Genomic DNA, 26,315 nt, shown 5'->3' with positions numbered 1-26,315 from the left:
TTTCAAAATATTCTATTAAGTGAAAATTTTGTTTATTTTGATGAATCTTACCCAGTATTCATTATTTGATTCACTTATATACCTGATGGAGTGATTTTTACCAAATTTTCATGCCATTTTAAAGAAATTGAATTCAAATGTAAAAAAACATGATTACGTATCCATAAAGCGTAAATTAAAGTGATTCAGTTAATGGTGGTAAATTGCTGATCAAGAGAGAACTCTCAATATTTTACAAGAAATGCTCATAGAGGGATATTCTTCTTCCAAGTAGTATCCCACTCCTCCTCCCCTTTTGCCTCCCACATGTCAGCCAAAACTCTCCTCAAAGGTAAAGCTAGAGTTAACATCAATACTTCTATTCTCATTGTGAAATATGATTTGCATTCATTTTTGATGTGAGAAGTTTTAATTTGTTCCCTTAATTCAATTACAAACCTTTAGAAATGAGTGTACATGTGCATTCATGGACTTCTGGATTGCATTATGTAAATTTCTGAGATTTCTTATGAAAAGAAAAGTTTGAGAATGCGAGCATTTTAGTTAACAAGCACGTTACAAGAATATTCTTGTAAATTAAGTTACTACTGTACTGTATTCTGTAATTGGTAAAATCACTGATAAAGTTTCTTTAAGATTGACGAATTTGATTTGGTGAAATTAGTGAAATGACAAAAAACTTTTACCTATACATTTAAGAAAGTTTAAATTCTTTCCCAATAATTAACAGGTATATCTAAAATAAATACTGTAATAACAGTTTTCCGTGGTTACTAGAGGCTATTTCCCTTTTTCAACATTCGGAACAATACAATTCTCAATAATAATTTCCCGTTACTCAATCGATTTCCATTTTTCATTGATTTTATCTAATTTACAAGAATTACAATAGAAAATTATTTGTACATTTAGTAATTAATTGATTTGATTAAAAAATAGACAATTTATATTACTGTATACCGAAAGTTATGCGATATGAATTTTCTTGCTAAAATTTAAAAAGAAAATTTTCTACCTGCAACAGTGTTATGTACTGCATTGCTTTTTTAAGAACCTTACTTATAATATTACTTTACCTTTTCATAGAGTACAGTAATAATACTGTAATGTACAGCATACAAATTATGTATGCCCACTTCACTATTACAGTATAAATGGATGGAGACTAGGCAAGCGACTAAGAATGTAGGGAATTGTGTGTAGAATAAATCATGGGAATGCAATGATTAATGGCAAAAGAGCAGTGGATAATGGAAATTATAACGGTACTTAAATCCCAGAAGGCCATCATGGCAAATAAAATCCTCAATAAAATTGGAATTATAACAATAAAAAATTGGTTTCTATACACACCTGATGTTCATGTTGCTTCTCTTTAGGTTATACCTAGGGCTGACAATAATGAAAGCACTTATCTATAGCTAAATAGATTTTTCCAGAAAACAATTGCCACTTAGCTCATTCATAAAATCACACATGATCATATTGCAAGAGCTGGCTTAGTAATTACTGCAATAGGAGGATAAAATGAACTAACATCAGTGATTAGAGAAAGGACTAAACAAAATTAAACACTGAACAAAAATGCACTGTTGTCTCCCACCAAGGGGAAAAAACCAACGGGAGCACCAAAATTTTTAAGTGAAATATGTTTGAGAAACACATGTTAGCATGTTGCCTAGCAGTGACAATGGTGCAAGAAATCAGACCAGTCTAGTTAGAAACCAATAAAACCACCAGTTTCTTTCAACCGAGCTAGTGCTGAAATTATCATAGTAAATGAATACCAGTAAGACTAAGTGAAATATTTAAAAATACTGTAAAAAACACAATGACATGTGCTTGCCAATGTTGATATCTCAATTATCAAGGGCTTCATCAAATCTTTTTATATACCTCGAACATCAGACTTACCCTATTTCCCTCATCCAAGAAACCTGGAACAGAGCCCTAACGATCTATCTAACCTGTGTTGGGCGAAGGGGACTGAGGAGACTGCAAGGACTGGTGACGCGTAACAGACAGTTCTCTGGGTCTTCCCAGTTTACCCCCAAGTCTCACCAGACCAGACACAACCTTACTGGCACGAGTTGTCCCCTGGTTATTTTCCCAGCTGTCACTGGTTCCAATCTTAGCACTGCTCCTGACATTCGAACTATTGCTGAAGATCACAGCAGCTGGAGTTTCAAATAGTGAGAGCATCAATTTAGCAAATGAAAATATTGTGTAAAGAAAGGCAAATTGGAAAAATATAAGGGGTCTTTTGTGGAGTAAAATGTACATAGGGAGTGTTTGCCAAAATTTATCAAGCTCTTTTTTTTTTAAAAAGAAACTATATTCTCTTGATGCATATAGTGCAATCGTCTCCCCCAAGACCTTCCAAATTATATTCAAAGATATTCTTTACAAGAGCTCTATGCTATAAATTACAGCAAACTCGTCATGCTTTCAATACTAGATATAAAAAAAATCCACCTTCCAAATCAGAACTTTGAGAGACAAGCATTACTACACTTCAGCAATAAAATTCAGAGTACAATGTATATATATATATATATATTTCTACTGTACAGTACATACAATGAATAAGGAAAACTTTTCTAATCCCAATAAACTATCAAGCTTATGATTTTTTCTAAATCCCATCAAACCATACACAGTATTTACATTACAAAGTATTATCTAGAAAAATAAAGCCATATACAGTAATCTATAATAAATAAAACAACTCATTTACTGTAATAACTCCCATATCTACATGTTAATTAAAAAACAATTTTATAAGTAATATTTTCTTTCACAAAAATATACGCTTCAATTCAGATTCAAAATGTAGGATGTCTATTTTGTTTGTCCCCCAACAACATTTTTATGTATTCAGAAACAAAAGATTTTCATTATAAGGGTTTATCTACATGAGCTGTACATTACATGTTCTTAAGCAAGCCACACACAAATCACTCATTTTCATAACATATTTTGAAAAAAAATTCCTCAAATGCTAATTCACCTTAAAAATGGTTGTGGGGCTACCAAGAACCGAACTGTTATTTTTCATAATTCATATGTATTTTGTATTCACCTCATTACTACTGTATAATGATTACTTAACTGCTGAACTCTGAACAAGAATTATAGTATACTGCAATTACTGTCCAAAATGATATTTTCATAAAATAAATTTTTTAACATACATACCCTCTGGCTATATAAAAATAGCTTTAGTCTCTGACGTCCGGCAGAAATTCAAATCTCGCGGCAATCGCAGATAGAGTAGCCAGGTGTACACTAGCGCCCTCACGCGAGATACACAGAACCATTCCATGAATCCCCAGATTTTCCATGCCAATAGAATGTCTCTAGAGGGGAGGAGGGGGGGAATAAAGTGTACAGTATATAAACATTAAAATTAGCCAGTGGTTATATAAAAATAGCTGATTAACACCCTTGGTGGAGGGTTAGAGACAGCCAACATTGTTGGTGCTGGAATTTTACTTAAGAGTTAACAAACAAGCTTAAGGGTTTGTACCTGATAAGGAAGCCGACTTCAATGAATACTTTCATTATGTCCGCTTTCCTTATGAGATCTAGCGATCCACCCAGGGGGCTGAAGACCTCTAGAAGCTGTCAAACCGGTGTAAAAACCTCTATGTTGACAGGACCGCCTCCAATACCCTTGTTCTGGGCTCTCTCAAGGAACAAAATTGACTGTGGAAGACTGTTGACCAATCTCCTAGCAACCATAAAAATACAAAAGTTCCAAGAGAAGAAAAGGTTATTAGGATTATGGGAACGTAGTGGTGCATCCTTCCCCCACTACTGCATTTGCTCCTACAAATGGTCCCAGAGTGAAGCAGTCCTCAAAAAGAGTCTGGACACGTTTCAAATAATGTGAAGCGAACACAGATCTACTCCTCTAAAAGGTTGTGCCCTTAATGCTTTGCAACGATCTATTCTGCTTGAAGGTTGAAGGCCACTGAAGTTGTTACAGTTTGAACTTCAAGCCTCTTGGCTTTTATAAAAAAAAAAAAAAACTTGCAGTCTGCCTAACTGCAAAGTGCATGAGCCTCTTAATTAAGAGTCTGATGAAGAATGAAAGAGCATTCTTCGACATCTGTAGCGAGGACTTCTAGACCGAGCACCAAAGAGCTTCCGACTAGCCTCGCAACTCTTTTGTTCAGTTCAGATATAACTTCAGGGCTCTTACTGAGCACAGGACTCTCTCTGACTCCTCGCCAGCCACATCCGAAAGGTTCAGAATCTCAAAAGCCTTGGGTCAAGGTTGAGAAGGGCGTTCGTTCTTGGCGAGAAAGCCTAACTGCAATGAGCAGATAGCTTTGTGATCTCAAAAAAAACAATCATTTAAGCTAAAAGCATGAATCCCACTGACTCTGTGGGCTGTCACCAGACTGACCAAAAATAGAGTCTTCATCGTGAGGTCCTTAGATGAAGCTGAATGCAAGGGCTCAAACCTGTCACTCATAATGAACTTCGGGACAATATTCAGATTCCAAACTGATGAATCCTGGAGCTGTTGCTTTGATGTTTCAAATGATTTGATTAGTTTCTGTAGGTCTTTAACATTAGAAAGGTCCAAGTCTTTGTGTCATGAATACGGTTGCTAACATACTCTTGTATCCTATAATGGTAGAGGATAACAAAATTGCATTTCCTTCGAAGATGTAACAGGAAGTCAGCAATCTGAGTTACAGAAGTACTGGGAGAGGAAAGAGTTGACACTGCACCCCTCTCTAACAAACCTCGTACCTAGATTGTTAAACTTTGATGGAAGAAGTACTCCTTGCTCCTGCAATAGCTCTAGTTGCTTCCTTCAAAAAACCTCTAGATCTTGTGAGTTTTTTGATGAACTGAAGACGGTTAGATGAAGAGCTTGGAGATTTAGATGGTACCTTCCAAGTGGGGTTATTTGAGTAAATCCACTCTTAATGAAAGACTTCTTAAGTGTGTCTACCATCCATTGTAGTACCTCTGTGAACCACTCTCTGAGGGCCAAAAGAGGGCCACAAGAGTCAATCCGTTCCTTCCGTGTGAAACAAACTTTTGCATCACTTTGTAATGAATTGAACAGTGGAAATGCGTAAAAGTCCATGTCACGAGCTGTTTGACGCTCGACGTCGCGTCTTGCTGGACGCTCGACGTCGCGTCCTGCTGGACGCTCGACGTCGCGTCCTGCTGGACGCTCGACGTCGCGTCCTGCTGGACGCTCGACGTCGCGTCCTGCTGGACGCTCGACGTCGCGTCCTGCTGGACGCTCGACGTCGCGTCCTGCTGGACGCTCGACGTCGCGTCCTGCTGGACGCTCGACGTCGCGTCCTGCTGGACGCTCGACGTCGCGTCCTGCTGGACGCTCGACGTCGCGTCCTGCAGGACGTCATGTTCCGCTGGAAGCTCGACGTCCCGTTAGGTGGACGTTCGACGTCACGTCTGTCTGCTTGACTCCTTGGGTTAAAATGGCTAAAATACGACATTTAACTAGGGAGTTGTAAAGACGTTCGTCATAAAGAACATCTCGACTAGTAGCCTCACTACACTTGGTGTCCAGGTGTGAAGTTACCAGACACTCAGGGTCCAGGCCTGCTATTCTTTAGTTGTTCGCAGGCTGATAAACTAGCATGAGCGAAGAGAGCTTCTGTTGCATATCTAGCAGCATAATAAAAATAGGATCAACCTGTTGTGGTACAGCAGACGTCACGTCTATCACAAGCTCTCTTTCTACACCGTTTAAAAAACACGCAGAGCGTCCAGAAGACGATAACTAGTTTGACAGTGGAGAAGGAGCATGAACCGATGTCATGCTAGGCTCAGACAACTGTCCTGCAACTGGGTGAGTTGGACATTATTTGACAGTTGCCGACATCTTTAAAGGATGTTTGGTAAGAGTTTTCTTCGGTAGAAAGAAAAAACGCTCAGGACTGCTCCAAAGACTACAACCAGAAGCTTGCGGTGTCATGATAGGATGCTGATTGACCGTGTCCACCTTCCTCTTCAGAGGTCTGGAAATTGACGCCAGCCTTGTCTGGGCGCTGCGTCATCCGAAGATGACTAATAAGTTTTACCTTACCTATGATGAAGGCGAGTGTCCTGGGAAGCATCAATAGGTATGCTCAAGGTGGCGTCTGCTCGGGAGCTAAAGCCTCTCGTTTCCTTTGTCGTTAGACATTCCTTCTCCCAGGGGATAAGGAGCTTGGAAAAAGTTTAAAGTCGACATTCCTTGGAAGAGGTCTATGGATTAGAAGAACGACAGGTCCTAACAGACGTACCCTCTATTTGAGGGGTGGTGCTTAGACCGAAACAAAGACCCCAAAACTGGACAACTTCCTCCTATACATGAACCTTCAGATATTGCTTGAAGTTCGGATGGATGAGGATGTGGAAGTAAGCATCCTGGAGGTCTAAAGAGACCATCCAGTGGACCTTTCCTACCGCTGTAAGGACTGATTTTGATGTCTCCATGGAGAACTTTGTCTTCTGAATGAAGGCGTTGAGAGCAGTGACATCCAAAACCAGACAATAGCCTCCCTCTCCAAAAAGAGAGACATTTGATGTTGCTTAGCCTGTCTCTTTGGCTCCTCTCTGTATTTGGCAGAGAGGTCTATCGGAGTACCTAATAAAGGAGGTTTCACTAGGAAAAAAGACTTCGCATACATCCTTTAGTAATATCAAGGACCAAAGGTCTGCTCCTCTTCTCTCCCAGGCTCGCTAGTAGTAGTTTTCTGGATCCTACTGTTGTCTGTGCGGTTTAGAGAAAAAGTATACAGAAACTTTCTTGCTGATTTAGACACCAAAACCTGTGTCTTTGACCAACTCTTGAGGGAGAAGAGAGGAAGAAAAAAGGGGGGTGGTGCAAAGTTATCGTGCTTCATTGCCTGCATTCCTTAAGAGAGAGACATCCCCCCCTCCCCCCCGGATGTTGAGGTGGTTTCTCTTCCTCTCTCTCTCCGAGATATTCTCCAATTGATCCTCGTGAGAAAGAACCTCATCCGGGTCTACTTCTAACAAATCAGAGATTGGAGCTATGCAGGCACATCAGTGGTAACATGGGCGCGCTTGCATTGTTCCATATCCACATCCAATTGACAGCCACTAGCCTTGGTTTGCTGTCACAATTGATTTTATAATAGAATAAATTTAGCTGGCGCTGGGGCTCCGCCTCGTCCTGGCGCGCCGCACTCACGTGATATTCTCGCTACCGCCGCTGCTCGCGCTGGCACTTTGCCCACTCGTGACCTGACTGGCGTGGGTCGCCACGCTGGCGCTTGCCGCCTGCCTGGCGCTGCCGCCGACACTCAGCGCCTTCATTAATCAACTTCTGAGCCTCGTCACGCTTCCGCTCAGGCTCTGCTTGCGCCTCGCGCCTGCCATTTGGCGAACATCATCAAGCTTAAACTGACAATCGACTGTCTGCTTCTTTTAATAGTTGCTGTGAAACAGAGCTCTGCCGAGACAAATCTACATCGACATGCCGCTGAACAGTGAAACTGGGAGACCGCCTGTGCGATATCACGCCGGTCCCAGAGACAACAGGACGCCTGTGCGACAACGGGTCTACCACCGAAGACTAACGCCCAGGCTCACCGTCAACAGCCGGTAGATAAGACTGTATCATCAACGAGAGCTGTGGTTTGAAACGTAAATACGCAGAACGAATCTAATTTTGTTTTCAGCTTAGCGCCTGAAAAGCGCGTATAATATTTGACAACATTCAATACCTCGCTCTATATATAACGAGGGTGAGCGTTCTGCACTCAAGAGGACTTCTGTTCAGGTCTTAAAAGTAAAGCGCTAGGCCACCCTCTCGATTCCTTTCGTCGTTCGACTTAACTTCTCCCCTCCCGGGAGCTTGACAGAGGTCTAAGAATAGGATAACGACAGGTCCGAACAGAAGTACTCTACTGAATAAAATTCACTGCATAATTTAACACTAAAATTTTCATTCTATTCTTTGTTAAAAAGAAAGTTTCACAATCATTTGAAAACTAAAGTATAAGTTCTCTCAAATGAAATGAACTCTTAAATTGAGACTTACAATTCTCCCAATCGTTCAAATGGGAATGAAAAGTCACTGAATCCCATATAAATGCAGAGAAAATTAAATATTAAACATTAAATATTACCTTAATAGGTATAATATTTATAAAATAAAATAAACCCTTAAATTAAGGAATTCCAATAAGAGATGAATCATCACTCGATTTATTGGAGCATTTACACTTAATATACAAACATACTTAGTATTCCACTAAGGAAACAACGATACATAAAATCGTGCTCTACATTGATTCGTATTAACATTAAGCGAAATTTAACTTCCTTTAATCTCTGACTAAGGAAAAATACTGACAGGATCAATTAATTTAAAAATAAAATGTTCCTTTTATATAGTACAACTAAAAAACTTGAAAAGTAAGAATGATGTACTATTCATAAAAATCTCTATGAAATATTATACTATTGTAACAATACTGATAACTGCGTAACAACTGAACGCTAGTTAATCTTTGCAAACAGATTGAAGATTACCTCAAGAAAACTATTAAAAGGATAAAAGTTCCTTAGATTAATAATCCTTTAATTAAATTTATAACTTAATATTTCAAAAGAAAGTATTCACTTACAATTCTTTGTAAAAGCAAGTCGGACTTATAGCCTACGACATAAGGCTGTGACGTCATCAATGGACGAGATGTTTACCTTTCGTCCTATGCTTTCGTGAGGTTTAAAATAGGTCGAAAAAACCTTTTAATCTTACCTTTCAAGTTATAAATACGTGATCACAGTTCAAATAAAATAAGAAAGTGAAAGCCTATACTCAAAAAACGTTAATATATCACCAAATAACGTCCAAACAGAGAAAAAAGCGAGAGAGAATATCCAATAGAACCGACCGCCATAGCGGCAGGGAAAATCTGAAGAGGTTGGGTATAGTTCTACCTGTTGTACCGTGAGGGCACTAGTGTACACCTGGCATATCGCAGATATGCCGCGCGAGATTTTGAATTTCCTACCGAGGCGTCCAGGGACGTTAGCCATTCTTATATAACCAGCGGGTAAGTTTTATATTTAAAAATAAATTTTTTAACACTTACCTGGTGGTTATATATATAGCATACGTCCCTGACGTCACGGCAGAAAATTCAAAACTTGCACCAATCGCCGATTGGATAGCCAGGTGTGCTACATGCGCGCCTCTAGCGAGGTACCTAGAAACCATTCCATCGGTATCCTTATCTTCCATGCCTCTAGTCTCTAGAGGGGAGGAGGGGGGATTTTAATTATATAACCACCAGGCAAGTATGTTCAAAAATTTATTTTAGAATGAAAATAAAATTTTTAAACACAAGACTTACCTAGTGGTTATATATATAGCTGATTAACACCTTTGGTGGAGGGTTAGAGAGAGCCAATATAGTTGGAATTCTGCTTAAGAGTTTAAATACAAAACAAACTTAAGGGTTCGTACCTGATAAGGAAGCTGACTTCAATGATACTCTGCCTCATTATGTCTGCTTTCCTTGAGATCCAGCGGTCCTCTCAGAGGGCTGAAGATCCCTAGGAGCTGCCAACCGGTCATCACACACCTCTGTGACAGAGCCTCCTCTAATACCCATTTCCGAGGCGCTCTGAAGGAACAAAATAGACCACCTGACAAATCAATGATTGCGGAATACTGTCGCAATCTCCACAAGACAACCATAAAAACACCAAAAAAAAGTTCCAAGAGGAGAAAAGGTATTAGGATTATAGGAAAGTAGTGGTGGCTTCTTCCCCCACCACTGTACCTGCTGCTACAAACGGTCCCAGAGTGTATCGGTCCTCATATAGAGTCCGAACATTTTTCAAATAGTGTGAAGCAAACACAGATTTTCTTCTCCAGAAGGTTGTGTCCATAAGGCTTTGCAACGAACGATTTTGTTTGAATGCCACCGAGGTTGCCACAGCTCTCACTTCGTGAGTCTTGACCTTTAAAAGACTAAAGTCTGCCTCACTGCAATGAGAATGAGCCTCTTTAATTAAAAGTCTGATAAAGTATGACAGGGCATTCTTAGACATTGGCAAGGAGGGTTTCTTCACCGAGAACCACAGTGCTTCCGACTTGCCTCTTAACTTTTTCTTTCTGTCTAAGTAAAACTTGAGGGCTCTTACTGGACATAAAACTCTCTCTAATTCATTTCCAACCACGTCCGCCAGGTGCAAAATCTGAAAGGCCTTAGGCCAAGGTTGGGAAGGGCGCTTATTCTTAGCGAGAAAGAACAACGGTAATGAGCAGATCGCTTTATTATCCTGAAAACCCATATTTCTACTGAATGCATGGACTTCACTAACCATCTTGGCTGTTGCCAGACTAACCAAGAAAAGGGTTTTCATCGTGAGATCCTTCAGAGATGTAGAGTGCAGGGGTTCAAACCTGTCACTCATCAGAAATTTTAAAACAACATCCAGATTCCAAGCTGGTGAATCTTGGTGCCGTTGCTTTGTTGTCTCAAAGGATTTCATTAGTTCTTGTAGATCCTTATTATTTGAAAGGTCCAGGTTTCTGTGCCTGAATACAGTCGCCAACATACTCCTGTATCCCTTGATAGTTGATGTAGAAAAACTTCGTTTCCTTCTCAGGAATAAAAGGAAGTCAGCAATTTGAGCTACAGAGGTACTGGAAGAGGAAACAGAGTTGACCCTGCCCCATTCCCTGAAAACTTCCCACTTGGATTGATAGACTCTGATGGTTCAAGACCTTCTAGCTCTTGCAATCGCTCTAGCTGCCTCCTTCGAAAAGCCTCTAGCTCTTGTGAGTCTTTCGATAGTCTGAAGGCAGTTAGTCAAAGACTTTTGAGACTTTGATGGTGTCTTACCAAGTGGGGTTGTTTGAGTAAATCTACTCGCAAAGGGAGGCTTCTGGGAGTGTCCACCATCCATTCCAGTACCTCTGTGAACCATTCTCTTGAGGGCCAGAAGGGGGATATCAAGGTCATTCTGGTCCCTTCCCTTGTTACAAACTTTTGTAGCACTTTGTACAGGATTTTGAAAGGCAGAAAAGCGTACACATATAGATTTGACCAATCTAGCAGGAATGCGTCTGTGTGTACTACTACAAGATCTGGCACTGGGGAGCAATATATCTCTAGCCTCTTGGTCTTTGAGGTCGCGAACAGGTTATGTAAGGGCGACCCCAAAGCTTCCACAGACTTTTGCACACTTCTAGGTGTAGAGTCCACTCTGTGGATAGGACTTGTCCTTTCCTGCTGAGACTGTCTGCCAAAACATTCTTTTCCCCTTGAAAGAACCTTGTAAGTAGAATCACCTGCCTTTCCTTTGCCCAGATGAGCAGAACTCTTGCCGTCTCGTAAAGGGAAATTGAGTGCGTTCCTCCTTGTTTGGCAATGTAGGCCAATGCTGTGGTGTTGTCGGCATTGACTTGTATTACCTTGTTCCGGACTGACTCTTCGAAGTTCTTCAGGGCCAAAAGAACTGCTGGCAGCTCCTTTTGAATTATGTAGAAAGACTTCTGAATTCCCGTCCACAACCCCGACACTTCCAGTTTGCCCAGTGTTGCTCCCCACCCATAGTCCAAGACGTCGGAACACAACACAAGGTCTGGGCTCTTCAGCTCTAATGAGCAACCTTCCTGAAACTTGATTGGGTCGTTCAACCACTGAAGGCAACGTCTCATTGACTCCATAACAGGAATACACACCTTCTCCAAATCCTTCTCCCTGTTCCAGTAAGAGTTGAGGTGAAATTGGAGTGGTCGAAGATTCAGTCTTCCCAGAGAGACAAACTGTTCTAACAAGGAGAGAGTCCCCAACAGACTCATCCACTTCCTCGCAGAACACCTTTGCTCTCCTAGGAACGCACGTATTTTCTGAAGGGCTTGCTCTGTCCTTAAGAGAGACGGAAAAGCCTGAAAAACTCTACTCCGAATCATCATTCCTAAATATAGAATCTCTTGTGATGGTTTCAGACATTTGTCTTTGTTGACCAGAAGACCCAATTCTTCTGTCAACTTCAATGTTGTCTGAAGATCCTTCAGGCAGCAATCTTGAGAGCGAGCTCTTAGAAGCCAAACGTCTAGGTACAGGGAGGCTCTGATGCCTCTTGAGTAAAGAATCCTTGCTACATTGAGCATAAACTTCATAAAAATTTGTGGGGCGGTGTTGACGCCAAAACACAGGGCTCAAAACTGAAAGACCTCTCCCTAGAATACGAATCTCAGAAAGTGCTTGAATCTCAGATGAATCGGGATGTGGAAATAAGCATCCTGGAGGTCCAGTGAGACCATCCAGCCGCCTTTCCTTACCGCTGCAAGCACTGACTTCGACGTCTCTATTGAGAACTTTGTCTTCTGGATAAAGCCGTTGAGAGCACTTACGTCTAGAACTGGACGCGATCCCCCCCCCCCCCCCCCCCCGAGTTCTTGGAAACCAAGAAAAGGCGGTTGTAAAAGCCTGGTGACTGCCAGTCCTGTACTCTTTCTATAGTCCCCTATGGTTGCCTCTTTAATTCCTCCCTGTACCTGGGAGAGAGATCCACTGGGGTTAACCTTAAAGGAGGTTGCTTTATAAAAGGAATCCTGTAGCCCTTCTTTAGAAGTCGGACTGACCAAAGATCTGCACCCATCTTCTCCCCTGCCTGCCAGAAGGTGAGTAGTCTGGCTCCTACTGCCTGAAGGCGAAAGCAGTCAGACTCTGCTTCGCCCTGTCATGGGTCCTCTTTTCTTAGTTCCCCTTCCATCTGATTTAAAGTTACTTCTAACGGAAGGCTTTCCTCGAAAGGGATGGGAAAACTTTGGAAAAGGAGTAACTTCTTTAAGTTTGCAGCTAACGAAAGATGATGGCACCACTTTCCTTGCCGTCTTCGAGACTAGGTCTTGAGTGGCCTTCTGCGTTAACGAGGAAGAAATTTCCCTAATAAGATCTTATGGAACAGAGATGACGACAGCGGAGCATACAACAATTCAGATTTCTGAAAGAGAGTAACCCCTACCGACAGAAATGAACACAACTGGGCTCTCTTCTTGAGGATGCCTGCGGTAAAAATTGCTGCCAACTCATTTGCCCCGTCTCGCAACGTCTTATCCATGCAGGACATGACATGGATTAAGCTCGAAGAGTCCCCTTCTTTGAGCGTAGCAACCTTCTTGCCCAAGGCCCCTGAGTCCTATCAAGGAAGTTAAATACCTCAAAGGCTCTAAAGAAACCTTTGAGCAAATGGTCCAATTCAGAGGTAGACCAAAAAACCTTGGTCTTCCTCATGGCCGATCTACGGGGAGAATCTACCAGGCTTGAGAAGTCTCCCTGGCCAGAGGCAGGAACTCCCAAGCCGAGAACTTCTCCCGTATCGTACCATATACTGTACTGGACCTAGATGCCAATCTAGTAGGGGGAAACGCGAAGGCTGCTTTCCCTTGATCCTTCTTGGATCTCATCCAGTCTCCCATCAGTTTAAGTGCTCTTTTTGATGAATGAGAGAGCACCATTCTAGTGAACAGAGACTTCTTCTTAGGCTTCCCTAGAGTGAATTCCGATGGGGGCAATCGTGGAGCCACGGGAACTAAAGACTCAGGAAAATCACTATGAAAAATCTTCATGAGCTTCTTTAAGTCTACCGAAGGACGAAAAGACTTTTCCTCTTCAGATAACTCCTCAAAGGGCTCGGTAGGCGAAAGAGGAACATCAGCTTCTTCCTCCGACAAAGACCCTTGACACTCCTCGGAACGCTCGCGATCCGTGCAATCAGAGCTAAGTAGTATTGTGTTTTGTTAAACGTCCTGTCTGGATGTTTGCTGTTCTACATCGCGTACAGGAGGACGCTCGATGTTACGTCCCAGAGGATGCTCGTGCCCTGGAGGACGCTCGATGGAAGAACGCTTGACGTCATGCCCAGGAGGACGCTCGCGTTCTGATGAACGCTCGGTGGGTGGACGCTCACGTTTTTGTTAACGCTCGACGGGAGGCCGCTCGCATTCTTGTGAACGCTCGATGGGAGGACGCCCGACATCACGTTCGACGTCACGTCCTGGAGGACGCTCGGCTTTACGAACAAAAGGAAGCACAACGTCCTGCTTAGTTAAACAAGAACACTCAAGAGTACGCTTGACATCGCGCCTTGCTGAACGCTTGAAAGCGCTCGTAGTAGGATGATCAGTATCACTGCTAAGTGCATGAACAGCACCTCGATTAGGAGGACGCTCGACTTCCTGAAAGGCAGAACGTTCAACCTCACGTGTAGTACGATTAACGTCACGTTCATCGCTATGCGTCGCCGAACGCTCAACGCGTTTAGAAACTTGATCAACAAGATTTTGCCCACTCGCCCCCTTGCGCCATTTAGCGTTTAGAGAGGAGGCTTCTGTATTCTGGTAGCTCTTTATGAAAGATGAAAGCTTCTGCTGCATTTCTGGACACATATTAAAATTAGAATCTGCTTGCGAAATGTCAATCGCAAGCTCGTCCTCTCCACCGCTCAAAGACCGCTTAGCCACCAGCGGGCGAGAGCCAATTTGAAGGGGGCAGAGGAGCATGAATCAATGTCACGCCCGGTTCAGATAACTGCTCAACAGCAGGACGATTCTCAACAGAATCTAATGTCCTAGCAAGACGCTAAGAAGGTGAGCTTTCCTAGGACGAAAAGCGTTCAGGGCTGCTCCAATGACTATAGCCTGCTTGTGATGTCCTGGAAGGACGCTGGTCAAATTTCCTCTTAAGAGGTCTGGACGCTTGACACCAACCTCTTTTAGGAATATCATCATCTGATGATGAGCCAAACACTTTAACCTCACCTTTACTATGGTAAGGGTGAACGTCCTGGGAAACGTCAACAGGAACGCTCGAGGGGATGTCTGCTCGGGAGCTAAAGCCTCTCATTTCCTTTCCTCTTTCGACATTCCTTCTCCCAGGGGTTGGGGAGCCTGGAAGAGGTCTAGGACTAGGAGAACGACAAGCCCGAGCAGGCGCACCCTCCACAGCACTAATAACACTCACTGCACCTCTAGCACTTTCACTTTTCAGCTGTTTAACATCAGCCATTAACTGCGTTCTATCCGCAGCGATAGACTCTACCTTCATACCCAACATCATATCTTTAAGTGTTGGTTCATCAGCGGTAGTCATAGTGGGATCAGGAACTACCACTATAGGGGAAGGAATAGGAACAGTGACATGGGAAGAGGAAAAATCTTTAGAAGAATGAGAACTATGTCTTACCCTATCTCTTGCTAACTTTCGCATATAGCGATCGAAATCCAGCCACTCGTGATCAGACAAAATAAGGCCTTCGTCACACTTATCATCAAGTTTACAAACTTTACCTCTACATTTAAGTAGAGTGAATGAGGATCAATGGAGGCCTTTGATAATCGGGTCTTACACCCACTAGCACACACCCACTAGCACACACCCTAAAACTACCAGAGGGGGTGGCCATTTTGAACTTTGTAAGAGAGATCAAATACAAGCAAGGGTCAAAATATCAATATCCAAACATATAACTAGAGTATCCAAATGAAAATCCAATCAAGCGAGAGTCAAAAAACCAGAATTATTGTACTTCACCAAAGGGACAGCAATAATCAGTCAAAAAGCGAGGAGAATATCCAACCAATGTTACTGCTAGCGGCGGCAGGGAAGATATGAATACCGATGGAATGGTTTCTAGGTACCTCGCTAGAGGCGGGCACGTAGCCCACCTGGCTATCCAATCGGCAACTGGCGCGAGTTTTGAATTTCCTGCCGTGACGTCAGGGACGTAAGCTATATATATAACCACCAGGTAAGTCTTGTGTTTAAAATATAAGATTAAACAGATGACAGAAGATATTACAAATTTTATTTTCTGTTTACTTTCTGCTTTAAAAGTAAATTTGCTTACTGAAGAGGAGAAATTTCTCTAGCGAAGCATATTTAAACAACCATACTTTAAAAACACAGCAAGAAAGCTCCAGGAAATTATGGAAAAACTAAATAGATGAAACCTGATAGGTGTTTGTGCACAAATGCTGTAAAGTGAAAAGCCGAAGTAAAACTTTTATGACGATATGATGAGCATACATTGTATGAAAATGACGAAAAGCTTATTAATTTGCTCAATAAACTTCTTAGGTATAAAACCCACCATATAAAATATAGATAAGCATCAAAGATCAGTATTGACGAGTAATAATTTACCGTAAACATGTACAGCATAAAAAATAATAAAAGAAAAAAATCTTGACAGAAAACCACTACATAAGACTTAAATAAAAATTAATCACATCAAGCCGTGTTGTTTACAACAGGGAAGAGGAAACAAAATTAATCAATTTTGGCAAAATAATCGAATACAAGAATGTCTTAAGCTATTCTCAAAACTATTTCAAAATATTTTTTTTCACTTGTACAGTACAGTAGTTGAAAGCACCCATCAACAGGTTTTTTTTTACTTCCTTTTTCCAATATTTGATTAAATCATTCTAGTTTCTAACTGGGGGTGTTCCTAGGATTTAAATTAATTTGCTTTTTGGCGAGTGGAAATTCGATAACCAACATTCTCAAATCTTAAGCTGTATCATAGCTATTGTAGCCATGTTCAGTCTTCATGACTTAATTGCTTTAATTATTATATCGCTAGTTACTTTAGTAATGTTACTCATAAATAGTTTAGCCTGATCATTGATTCAACATTTCTAACTCCAGACAGCTGTCAGAATATAAAAAATTGGTTAAGAAAATTTAATTTAATGATAATTTGAATGAAAGTGAGAAACAAAATGTGTGTGTGTTAGAGAAAAGGGGAAGAGTTACGAGTCAGGGGGCTGGGGATTTTGGACCATCACGACTGCCCGAGTACAAAATAGTTCTGAATGATGATTACCCTTACATATAAAAAAACATGTCACTTTCTATGTCCTTGGAAAAAGTTTAGGTGATCAAGCCTAGTGAGAGTTCATGGAAGAGCATTGTTGTACATTTACAAAAACTAGATGAAAGCTTACAAATATGTATTGATTATATGTGTAAATAAAGCAACTGAAAAATAGGTTTCTAATGTATGTTGTATCATGTGTATATAGTAAATGGGATGAAAGTTTTTCCAAAGACGGATTTTTGCGTGGGTACTATCAGATGCCTGGTTCTAAAAAGAGTAAACCTATTACTAAATGTTTGAATGCAAAAAGACATTAACAATTTCAGAACTTAAGTGTTTTGGATTAACTAATGCACCTGCTGCCTTCCAAAGAGTTATGAATGTTGTGCTAAGCGAGTTTCCTGTGAAAATATTGATGTCTTTGGATGGTATTCTGGTGGGTATGAATAGTTGACAATTGTAGTTATACAGAAGTTGGAGGGAAAGTGTGCGAGTGTGACTGGTTTACTGAAGTAGAATTTTTGAGACACAAGGAGATTGAGTCTGGATTGAATAAGACTGGTAAGTTTGTTGGGCAAGTGCAAAAGCTTTCAATGCGGAGGACAGTGAGTGCTAAAGATTTCTAAGGATCGATAGAATTTAGAATGAAGTTCATGAATAATTTTTCTGAGACAACTAAACCATTCACAGAGTGGATTGGATGTAAGAACTGTTTTGAAATTTTTGAGAGAGGAACCAATAAAATGTTGTATTCAGATTATAGTTGAAATGGGAAAATGCTAGGGGTTACATGCAGGGCAGGTACTTGAAGAAAGGTCAGGTTGGGGATGGAAGAGAGAGGAGAATGGTCATTGCTTATGTTCATTATACTTTTAAACAATATTATGCACAGTAAAGCTTTTTTATCTTACAATTATGTTAACTTTCAAAATTGCCCATTAATCCCCTTTCCAATGCTGATATCAAATTAATTATATTCAAACTAGAATTACTTACCATTTTGAGGATCAGTAAATGCATTGGGGGAGGATAATCTTCGGCCAGATGTTACTTCTTCAAAACTGGGAGCTTGATCGCCAGAAGTGGACCTCTTCTTACCTATATGCTGAGGCTGTGTTCTTGGAACACTGGATGACCTGGTTTGACTTACAGGTGCCGTCAATATCTGAGGGGCCCGATGTACATCCGGTCTCCCTCCGACAGTAGGAATGTGTCTAGAAGCAGCACCAGAGTAACCTGCTGGCTTTGGATATTGCTGTAAATAAAAAATAACCTTAGGTAACTTGCACTGAAAATAAAGGAGGAAGTTGAACTGATAACTGAAAACCAAAAGAAGGAAATAAAAAACTGGCTAAGGAAAAAGGTGCACTTTGGAGAGAGGTCACAAGAAGGGCATGGCCAAGAGAATGCTGCATTGAGAGCTGAATGCATTTTTGCATTGTTATAGGAGATTCAAATGATTGAGTATGGAATTTCCAATGACATGTTTATCAAAAACTAACAATAAGGTAATACATACATACATATACCAAGGCACTTCCCCCAATTTTGGGGGGTAGCCGACATCAACAAAAGGAACAAAAACAAAAAGGGGACCTCTACTCTCTACGTTTCTCCAGCCTAACAAGGGACTCGACCGAGGTCAGATGGTACTGCTAGGGTGCCACAGCCCAAACTCCCACATTATCCACCACAGATGAAGCTTCATAATGCTGAATCCCCTACTGCTGCTACCTCCGCGGTCATCTAAGGCATCGGGGGCAGCAGCAGGGCCTACCGGAACTGCGTCACAATCGCTCGCCATTCATTCCTATTTCTAGCACGCTCTCTTGCCTCTCTCACATCTATCCTCCTATCACCCAGAGCTTTCTTCACTCCCTCCATCCACCCAAACCTTGGCCTTCCTCTTGTACTTCTCCCATCAACTCTTGCATTCATCACCTTCTTTAGCAGACAGCCATTTTCCATTCTCTCAACATGGCCAAACCACCTCAACACAATTATATCCACTCTAGCTGCTAACTCATTTCTTACACCCATTCTCAATCTCACCACTTTGTTCCTAACCCTATCTACTCGAGATACACCAGCCATACTCCTTAGACACTTCATCTCAAACACATTCAATTTCTGTCTCTCTGTCACTTTCATTCCCCACAACTCCAATCCATACATCACAGTTGGTACAATCACTTTTTCATATAGAACTCTCTTTACATTCATGCCCAACCCTCTATTTTTTACTACTCCCTTAACTGCCCCCAACACTTTGCAACCTTCATTCACTCTCTGACGTACATCTGCTTCCACTCCACCATTTTCTGCAACAACAGACCCCAAGTACTTAAACTGATCCACCTCCTCAAGTAACTCTCCATTCAACATGACATTCAACCTTGCACCACCTTCCCTTCTCGTACATCTCATAAACTTACTCTTACCCACATTAACTCTCAACTTCCTTCTCTCACACACTCTTCCAAATTCAGTCACTAATCGGCCAAGCTTCTCTTCTGTGTCTGCAACCAGTACAGTATCATCCGCAAACAACAACTGATTTACCTCCCATTCATGGTCATTCTCGTCCACCAGTTTTAATTCTCGTCCAAGCACTTGAGCATTCACCTCTCTCACCACTCCAACATACAAGTTAAGCAACCACGGTGACATCACACATCCCTGTCTCAGCCCCACTCTCACCGGAAACCAATAACTCACTTCATTTCCTACCCTAACACATGCTTTACTACCTTTGTAGAAACTTTTCACTGCTTGCAACAACCTTCCACCAACTCCATATAACCTCATCACATTCAACATTGCTTCCCTATCAACTCTATCATACGCTTTCTCCAGATCCATAAATGCAACATACACCTCCTTACCTTTTGCTAAATATTTCTCGCATATCTGTTTTATCCTTAATCCTATTAATCATTACTCTACCATACACTTTTCCAACTACGCTTAACAAACTAATACCTCTTGAATTACAACACTCATGCACATCTCCCTTACCCTTATATAGTGGTATAATACATGCACAAACCCAATCTACTGGTACCATTGACAACACAAAACACACATTAAACAATCTCACCAACCATTCAAGTACAGTCACACCCACTTCCTTCAACATCTCAGCTCTCACACCATCCATACCAGACGCTTTTCCTACTCTCGTTTCATCTAGTGCTCTCCTCACTTCATCTATTGTAATCTCTCTCTCATTCTCATCTCCCATCACTGGCACCTCAACACATGCAACAGCAATTATATCTGCCTCCCTATTATCCTCAACATTCAGTAAACTTTCAAAATATTCCACCCATCTTTTCCTTGCCTCTTCACCTTTTAACAACCTTCCATTTCCATCTTTCACTGTCTCTTCAATTCTTGAGCCAGCCTTCCTTACTCTCCTCACTTCTTTCCAAAACTACTTCTTATTCTCTTCATATGAATGACCTAATCCCTGACCCCACCTCAGGTTAGCTGCCCTCTTTGCCTCACGTACCTTGCGCTTTACTTCCACATTTTTCTCTCTATATTTTTCATACTTCTCTACACTATTACTCTGCAGCCATTCTTCAAAAGCCCTCTTTTTCTCTTCCACTTTTACCTTCACTACTTCATTCCACCATTCAATGCCCTTCCGCATGCTGCCTCCAACAACCTTCTTGCCACACCATCACTTGCAATCCCAACAAAATTTTCTTTTACTAACTTCCACTCCTCCTCTAAATTGCCAGTTTCTCTTACTTTCACTTAGTCATATGTCATTTTCAACCTTTTCTGATATTTACTTTTTACCCCCGGTTTTATTAGCTCTTCAACCCTCACTAGCTCCCTTTTACATACACCTACTCTATTCCCCCACTCTTTGGCTACAATTAACTTTCCTTCCACCAAAAAATGATCAGACATACCGTTAGCCATACCCCTAAACACGTGCAAGTCTTTCAATCTTCCAAACATTCTTTTAGTTATCAACACATAATCCATTAATGCCCTTTCTACTACTCTTCCATTTGCCACTCTTACCCATGTAAGGTAATGGAGGGAGATAAATGCTTTGGTGGAGAGGCAGTTCACAGAAAATATTCATCCTATCTTGATGATATACTGTACTGAAAAATGAGTGCAGTTACAAACATTTAAACAAGCTTGAATAACATAGTATGATGTGGGGTAAAATGCTTTCTTGATTTCATTATATTAGTGAACATATCAGTTACCTTCCTAGTTTGTTGCCCATAAAAGAAAGATATGTCACTTAAATTTTTAAAATAATGAAAATATTTAACATGCAAATCTTTTAGGTTTAGGGGTAAAAGAGATATCAGAAATTTGAGAGAAGCAATATGGACAATCAGGGGAGGTTCATAGAAATGAAGTAGATACAAATTCACGGTTGGAATGTAGTTTGAACACCATATAACTAATTATGTAACCAAGAGAGGACAGGTTCAGGGACTGGAAAGCAGAATGTGATATCTAAGGTTTGGGCTAATGAAACAAAAGTAAGAAGAGCCTTTTGTCAAGAAAAGTGATGGATGTAAAATTTATTTATAAATTATTAGACAAATTTCTAAAATAATAAAGTCACCAAATCTGGACATTGAAGGATAAATTCAACACTGTCAAAACAAATTGTAGCAAGGAACCCATTCATAGAGGCATAGATGGGGATAGATTAACCGAAATACACTAATATCACAAATTTTAAGTAATTTGTATTTTTCCTAACAGTACTTACCTCGAACTACTTTCTTAGGAGTATCTGGGATCACCTCATTAACCGACCAAGAATTTTGCGTAGTTCCCCCTCTCTCCGTTACCTTGTCGGGGCACTCCAGGGCGGATGGATACTCGCCCCGAGGCGACCCGGGGTCAGCGCGCGAGGGTGCGCTGCTAGGTCTGAGTCGTCAGTAAGCGTATGTTTAAGTACTACTCGAACTCCTGTAAGATACTCGGGGAAGGATGGGTGGGCAATAACCCGAAAGTAGTTCAAGGTAAGTACTGTTAGGAAAAATACAAATTACTTAAAATTTGTGATTTGTTCCAACACTGAGTACTTACCTCGAACTACTTTCTTAGGAGACTTATACTTTAGGAGGAGGGAGTGGTTTACAGGCCGGAACATCCCATTAACATACTGGGGCACGGGACCTAGATAGGAGGATAGGTCTAGACGACCCAATGGAAAGGTAGGAGAGTTGGGGAAAGCACGCAAAAGTCTACCTTAAGTACAACTCACCTTTATGTATAATCTGGACATGGGTTTCCACAGCATCCATCTCTCACATGGTAGGAGGAGAGAAAAGGGGAAAAGGGGGTAGCAAGGAAATGGGGTAGTAAGGAGGAAACTTGCGTCGCTTGCGATTACTTCCCACGGGCTACCCGGGGCCTTAAACCTTTAAACTTGTTGCATGGCGGAAATTACTGGTCCAACGGAGAAAGCGTCCAGGGATTTCCTCGTACAGTCTTTCAGGTAGTGGGCCGTAAAGGTGGATTGTCTGGCCCAAGTGCCTGCTCACATGATTTGGCCCACTGCCATGTTGGTATCAAAAGCTAAGAATGTGCTAAGGGCCCTAATATCATGGGGTCGCAGGGTCCCAGGAACTGCGGATCCATCATTGTCGTAAGCCCTCTTAATGACTTGCCGAAACCAGAAAGAGATCGTGTTCTTAGATACTGCCCTCTTGACTGGGCCTGAAGAGACAAACTTTTGATGGCTGGTCTGAGTTTGGCTGTCCTATTGAGGTATTTGCCGACTGTTCTCACTGGGCACAAAAGCAAGACTTCTGGGTTGTCAGTGTGAGGGATTGCTGGAATTGAGAACTCTTCGAACCTAGGATCCGAAACTGCTTGGTTCTGGGTCTTGGCCACGAACTCAGGTAGGAACTTGAAGGACAGTTCCTTCCACCCTTTCGAGTGCGAGACCTCAAAGGACAAGCCGTGGAGCTCACTCACCCGCTTGGCTGAGGATAGAGCTAGTACGAACACTGCCTTGAGGGTGAGGTCTTTATCTAGAAATGTCCTTAAGGGGTTCAAAGGGAGGCCTCGAAAGAGCCTTGAGAACCTTGGCCACGTCCCACTGCGGAACCCTAGAGACGCGTGGAGAACAAGACTGCTCGAAACTCCTGATGAGCATGGAGATGTGGCGAGATGCCCCCAGGTTGATGCCTCCGAATTGAAAAACTTGCCCCAGTGCCGCACGGACTCCCTTGATGGCTGGAATGGACATTCCCAGGTCGTCCCTCAAGTGAACCAGAAAGTCTGCAATTCTGTGGACTGATGCGTCTAAGGGTATCAAGTTCTGTGTGGCACACCACTTGGCCTGGTACACTACGCACGAGGACTTTCGGAAATACCCCGACATTCTGGAAGCTGTCTTCTCCGAGAACCCTTCTTTCCTTAGCAGGCGCTTGATAACCTCCACACATGTAGCCTCAGGCACTGGGGGTTTTCGTGTAGCCTTCGGAAGTGTGGCTGACGTAACAGATCTTCTCTTACTGGAAGGGGCCATGGAGGGAGTGTGGCCAGGTCCTGCAGATCCGCGAACCACTCCCTCTCCGGCCACCAGGGCGCTACCAAAGTCACCTTTGTAGCCCTTGACTGCCTGAGTCTGTTGAGTGCCTGCCTGAGGATCCCGAAGGGAAGTCAAGCGTACACGTCGAGACCGTCCCAAGAGTGCTGGAAGGCGTCCTCGAACGCTGCTGTCGGGTCTGGCACCGGAGAACAGAACACGGGTAACTGAGCATCGAGCCTCATGGTGATCAGGTCTATTATCGGTGAGCCCCACAACTGGAGAACCTCCTGTGCCACTTGCGGATGTAGAGACCATTCCGACCCTACTACTTGCCCTGTCCTGCTGAGGCCGTCGACCAGTACGTTTCTCTTTCCCGGAATGAACCTGGCTGTAAAAATGATGTGGTTCTTTTTGGACCATTCCAGGATTTGAGCTGTGAGGATGCACAGTTCCCTTGATTTCAGGCCTCCCTGCTTCTTTATGTATGCCACTACTGTGGCGTTATCGCACACGAGGGCTACTGAGTTTCCTCGAAGTAGACGGGCGAACGTCGCGAGGGCCTTTTGCACTGCCATGACCTCGAGCAGGTTTATATGCAGGGTCTTTTCCTCTAGGGACCACTTTCCCTCTGCCGTTTCCACGAGTAGATGGGCTCCCCACCCCTCCTTTGATGCGTCCGTTGTAGCGGGATGTATATAAAACACAACCCCCCACACCCTTAATCACTCTACTTCCAAAATATCCCACAACACAAACTTTCCCCTTACTTTACTTTAAACTAGACTCTTGGACAGAAGGAAAATGAAAACAAAACATAGCCTTAAAACTATATTAACGCAACCAAAAGCAAAAATTCTGCATTCAAAATAAGCTTAACATATAAACCATCAACAACCAAAATAATTACACGTAAAACAAATCATTACATTCATAAATATACCAAAAAAAAACCGTATCACCATTCAAATAAAAAAACCCTAACAAACTTAATACTAAACCGCACACCAGCTCAAAATATGTGTTTATATATATTACGACACCAACACTGTCGCCACACACAAGCCGAACTGTCCTTTCACGGCAAACTACCACTACAGTTTATGGTAACCGAAGAGTTCTTAATTTGCCATAACGGCCTCAACTCCTTGAGTCACAGGTGTCAGTATCATCATCATCATCATCATCATCGTCATTATACACAATCTTTATAAACAGTAATCCAACGGAAAATCCTTCAAACGGGCTGGGTCATTACGGCATCAAAATCAAGGAAATCGTTCAGTGCAATCAAATCGTAATCCTAATCGTAGTCCAGGTCATCAACGGTTGCGTAATCCAAGAGCAGTCTTAAAACAATCTAATACAGGCCAGGTCGTCAACTAAAGATCGGCATTCAAATATAACTCTCCAAAGGAGGAATCGCGGCTCAGAATATAAAAAAAACACTAAACAGCCGGCTTTCGAAGAACAAAAAAAAATGTAGAACCGTCTCCTTCTATCGTCCAGAATCTAATGCTTTCGCCCAAGACATTCATCACCACCCTATCCTAGCTAAAAAATGTAAACAAACAACCTCAAATATACCAACAATCTTTCCAACTTCAAACAATCATTCGCTAATTACCCTTGTTCTTCGGCGCGCACCGCGGACACACAAAACACGCACACACAAACGCACATACACACATACTCTCTCGCGCACGCGCGATCTAACAAAACTAAAGCAAATGAAATTCTCTCTCTCTCTCTCTCTCTCTGACAAAACTAAAGCAAATAAACTTTCTTTCTTTCTTTCTCTCTCTCTCTCTCTCTCTCTCTCACAAAACTAAGCAAATAAACACTTTCTTTCTCTTGCGGTTTGACAAAACTTAAGTAAATAAACTCTCTCTCTCTCTCTCTCTCTCTCTCTCTCTCTCTCTCTCTCTCTCTCTCTCTCTCTCTCTCTCTCTCTCTCTCTCTCTCTCTCTCTCTCTCTCATGACAAAGCTAAAGCAAATAAAATGTCTCTATTTAACAATACTAAAACAACTCTCTCTCTCTCTCTCTCTCTCTCTCTCTCTCTCTCTCTCTCTCTCTCTCTCTCTCTCTCTCTCTCTCTCTGTGACAAAACTAAAGCCAATACTGTAAACACTCTCTCTCTCTCTCTCTCTCTCTCTCTCTCTTTCTCTCTCTCTCTGACAAAACTTAAATAAACACACTCACACTCTCTCTCTCTCTCTCTCTCTTGATTTGGCAAACAAAAAAATAAATTAAAATAAAATTAATCCTCCACACCGTGAAGAGCAGCATCTCCGGAGGAGCGGACGCGAACGGTATCCCTTTTAGTGTGTTCTCCATGTTAGACCACCAGAGGAGCATGTTCCTGGAGGCCGGGGTCCTCCTGACTACGTTCTGCGTTGAGTCCCCCGGAGACCAGAGGTCCTTCAGATTCCACTGGACTGGCCTCAGCTTGAGCCTCCCTTGAGGGACCAACTCTTCTCCAACAAGACCAGGTGTCCCACGAGTCTCTGCCAATCCTTGGCTCTCATTGGAGTGTCTGCTAGAAATGGGCGAATAACTTGGTCCAGGTTGTTCAGCCTCTCCTGGGAGGGAAATGCCTTCGACAACTGGGAAGTCCAGGACCATCCCTAGGTACGTCATCCTGGTGGTGGGGACTAACTGGGACTTTTCCAAGTTGATGGTGATCCCTAGATCCCTGCAGAACTGTACAAGTTTCGCCCCCTGCTCCTCTAAGTCTGCCTCTGTGGCTGAAAGCAGCAACCAGTCGTTGAGGTATCTAATTAGTCTGATGCTCTGTTTGTGTGCCCAGACTGATACAAGGGTGAACACCCTCGTGAACACCTGAGGTGCCGTTGACAGGCCGAAGCAGAGGGTCTTGAACTGAAGGGATTGGGATCCCCACTTTACTCTGAGGAACTTCCTGCTGG

The 26,315-nt window shown here is 42.2% G+C and overlaps 1 protein-coding gene across 5 annotated transcripts in view; it reads right to left on the bottom strand.

Moving 5' to 3' along the window:
• Nucleotides 1–26,315, bottom strand: part of TBC1D5 (TBC1 domain family member 5) — a 136,512-nt gene that overhangs the window by 11,946 nt on the left and 98,251 nt on the right. For 4 of the 5 annotated variants that reach the window (XM_068351226.1, XM_068351227.1, XM_068351229.1 and 1 more), the window contains 2 exons: nt 17,854–18,112; nt 1,968–2,177 (listed from right to left, as the gene is read on the bottom strand). In XM_068351226.1, coding sequence (XP_068207327.1) covers nt 1,968–2,177; nt 17,854–18,112 — 469 coding nt within the window. The remainder of the gene's footprint in view (nt 1–1,967; nt 2,178–17,853; nt 18,113–26,315) is intronic. The other variant, XM_068351230.1, reaches the window with a different exon arrangement.

The sequence above is a fragment of the Palaemon carinicauda genome, chromosome 27 (genome assembly GCF_036898095.1).
Source record: "Palaemon carinicauda isolate YSFRI2023 chromosome 27, ASM3689809v2, whole genome shotgun sequence".
NCBI lineage: Eukaryota > Metazoa > Arthropoda > Malacostraca > Decapoda > Palaemonidae > Palaemon > Palaemon carinicauda.
The sequence above is the reverse complement of the archived record's forward strand: the minus strand, read 5'-3'. Positions and strand labels throughout refer to the sequence as shown.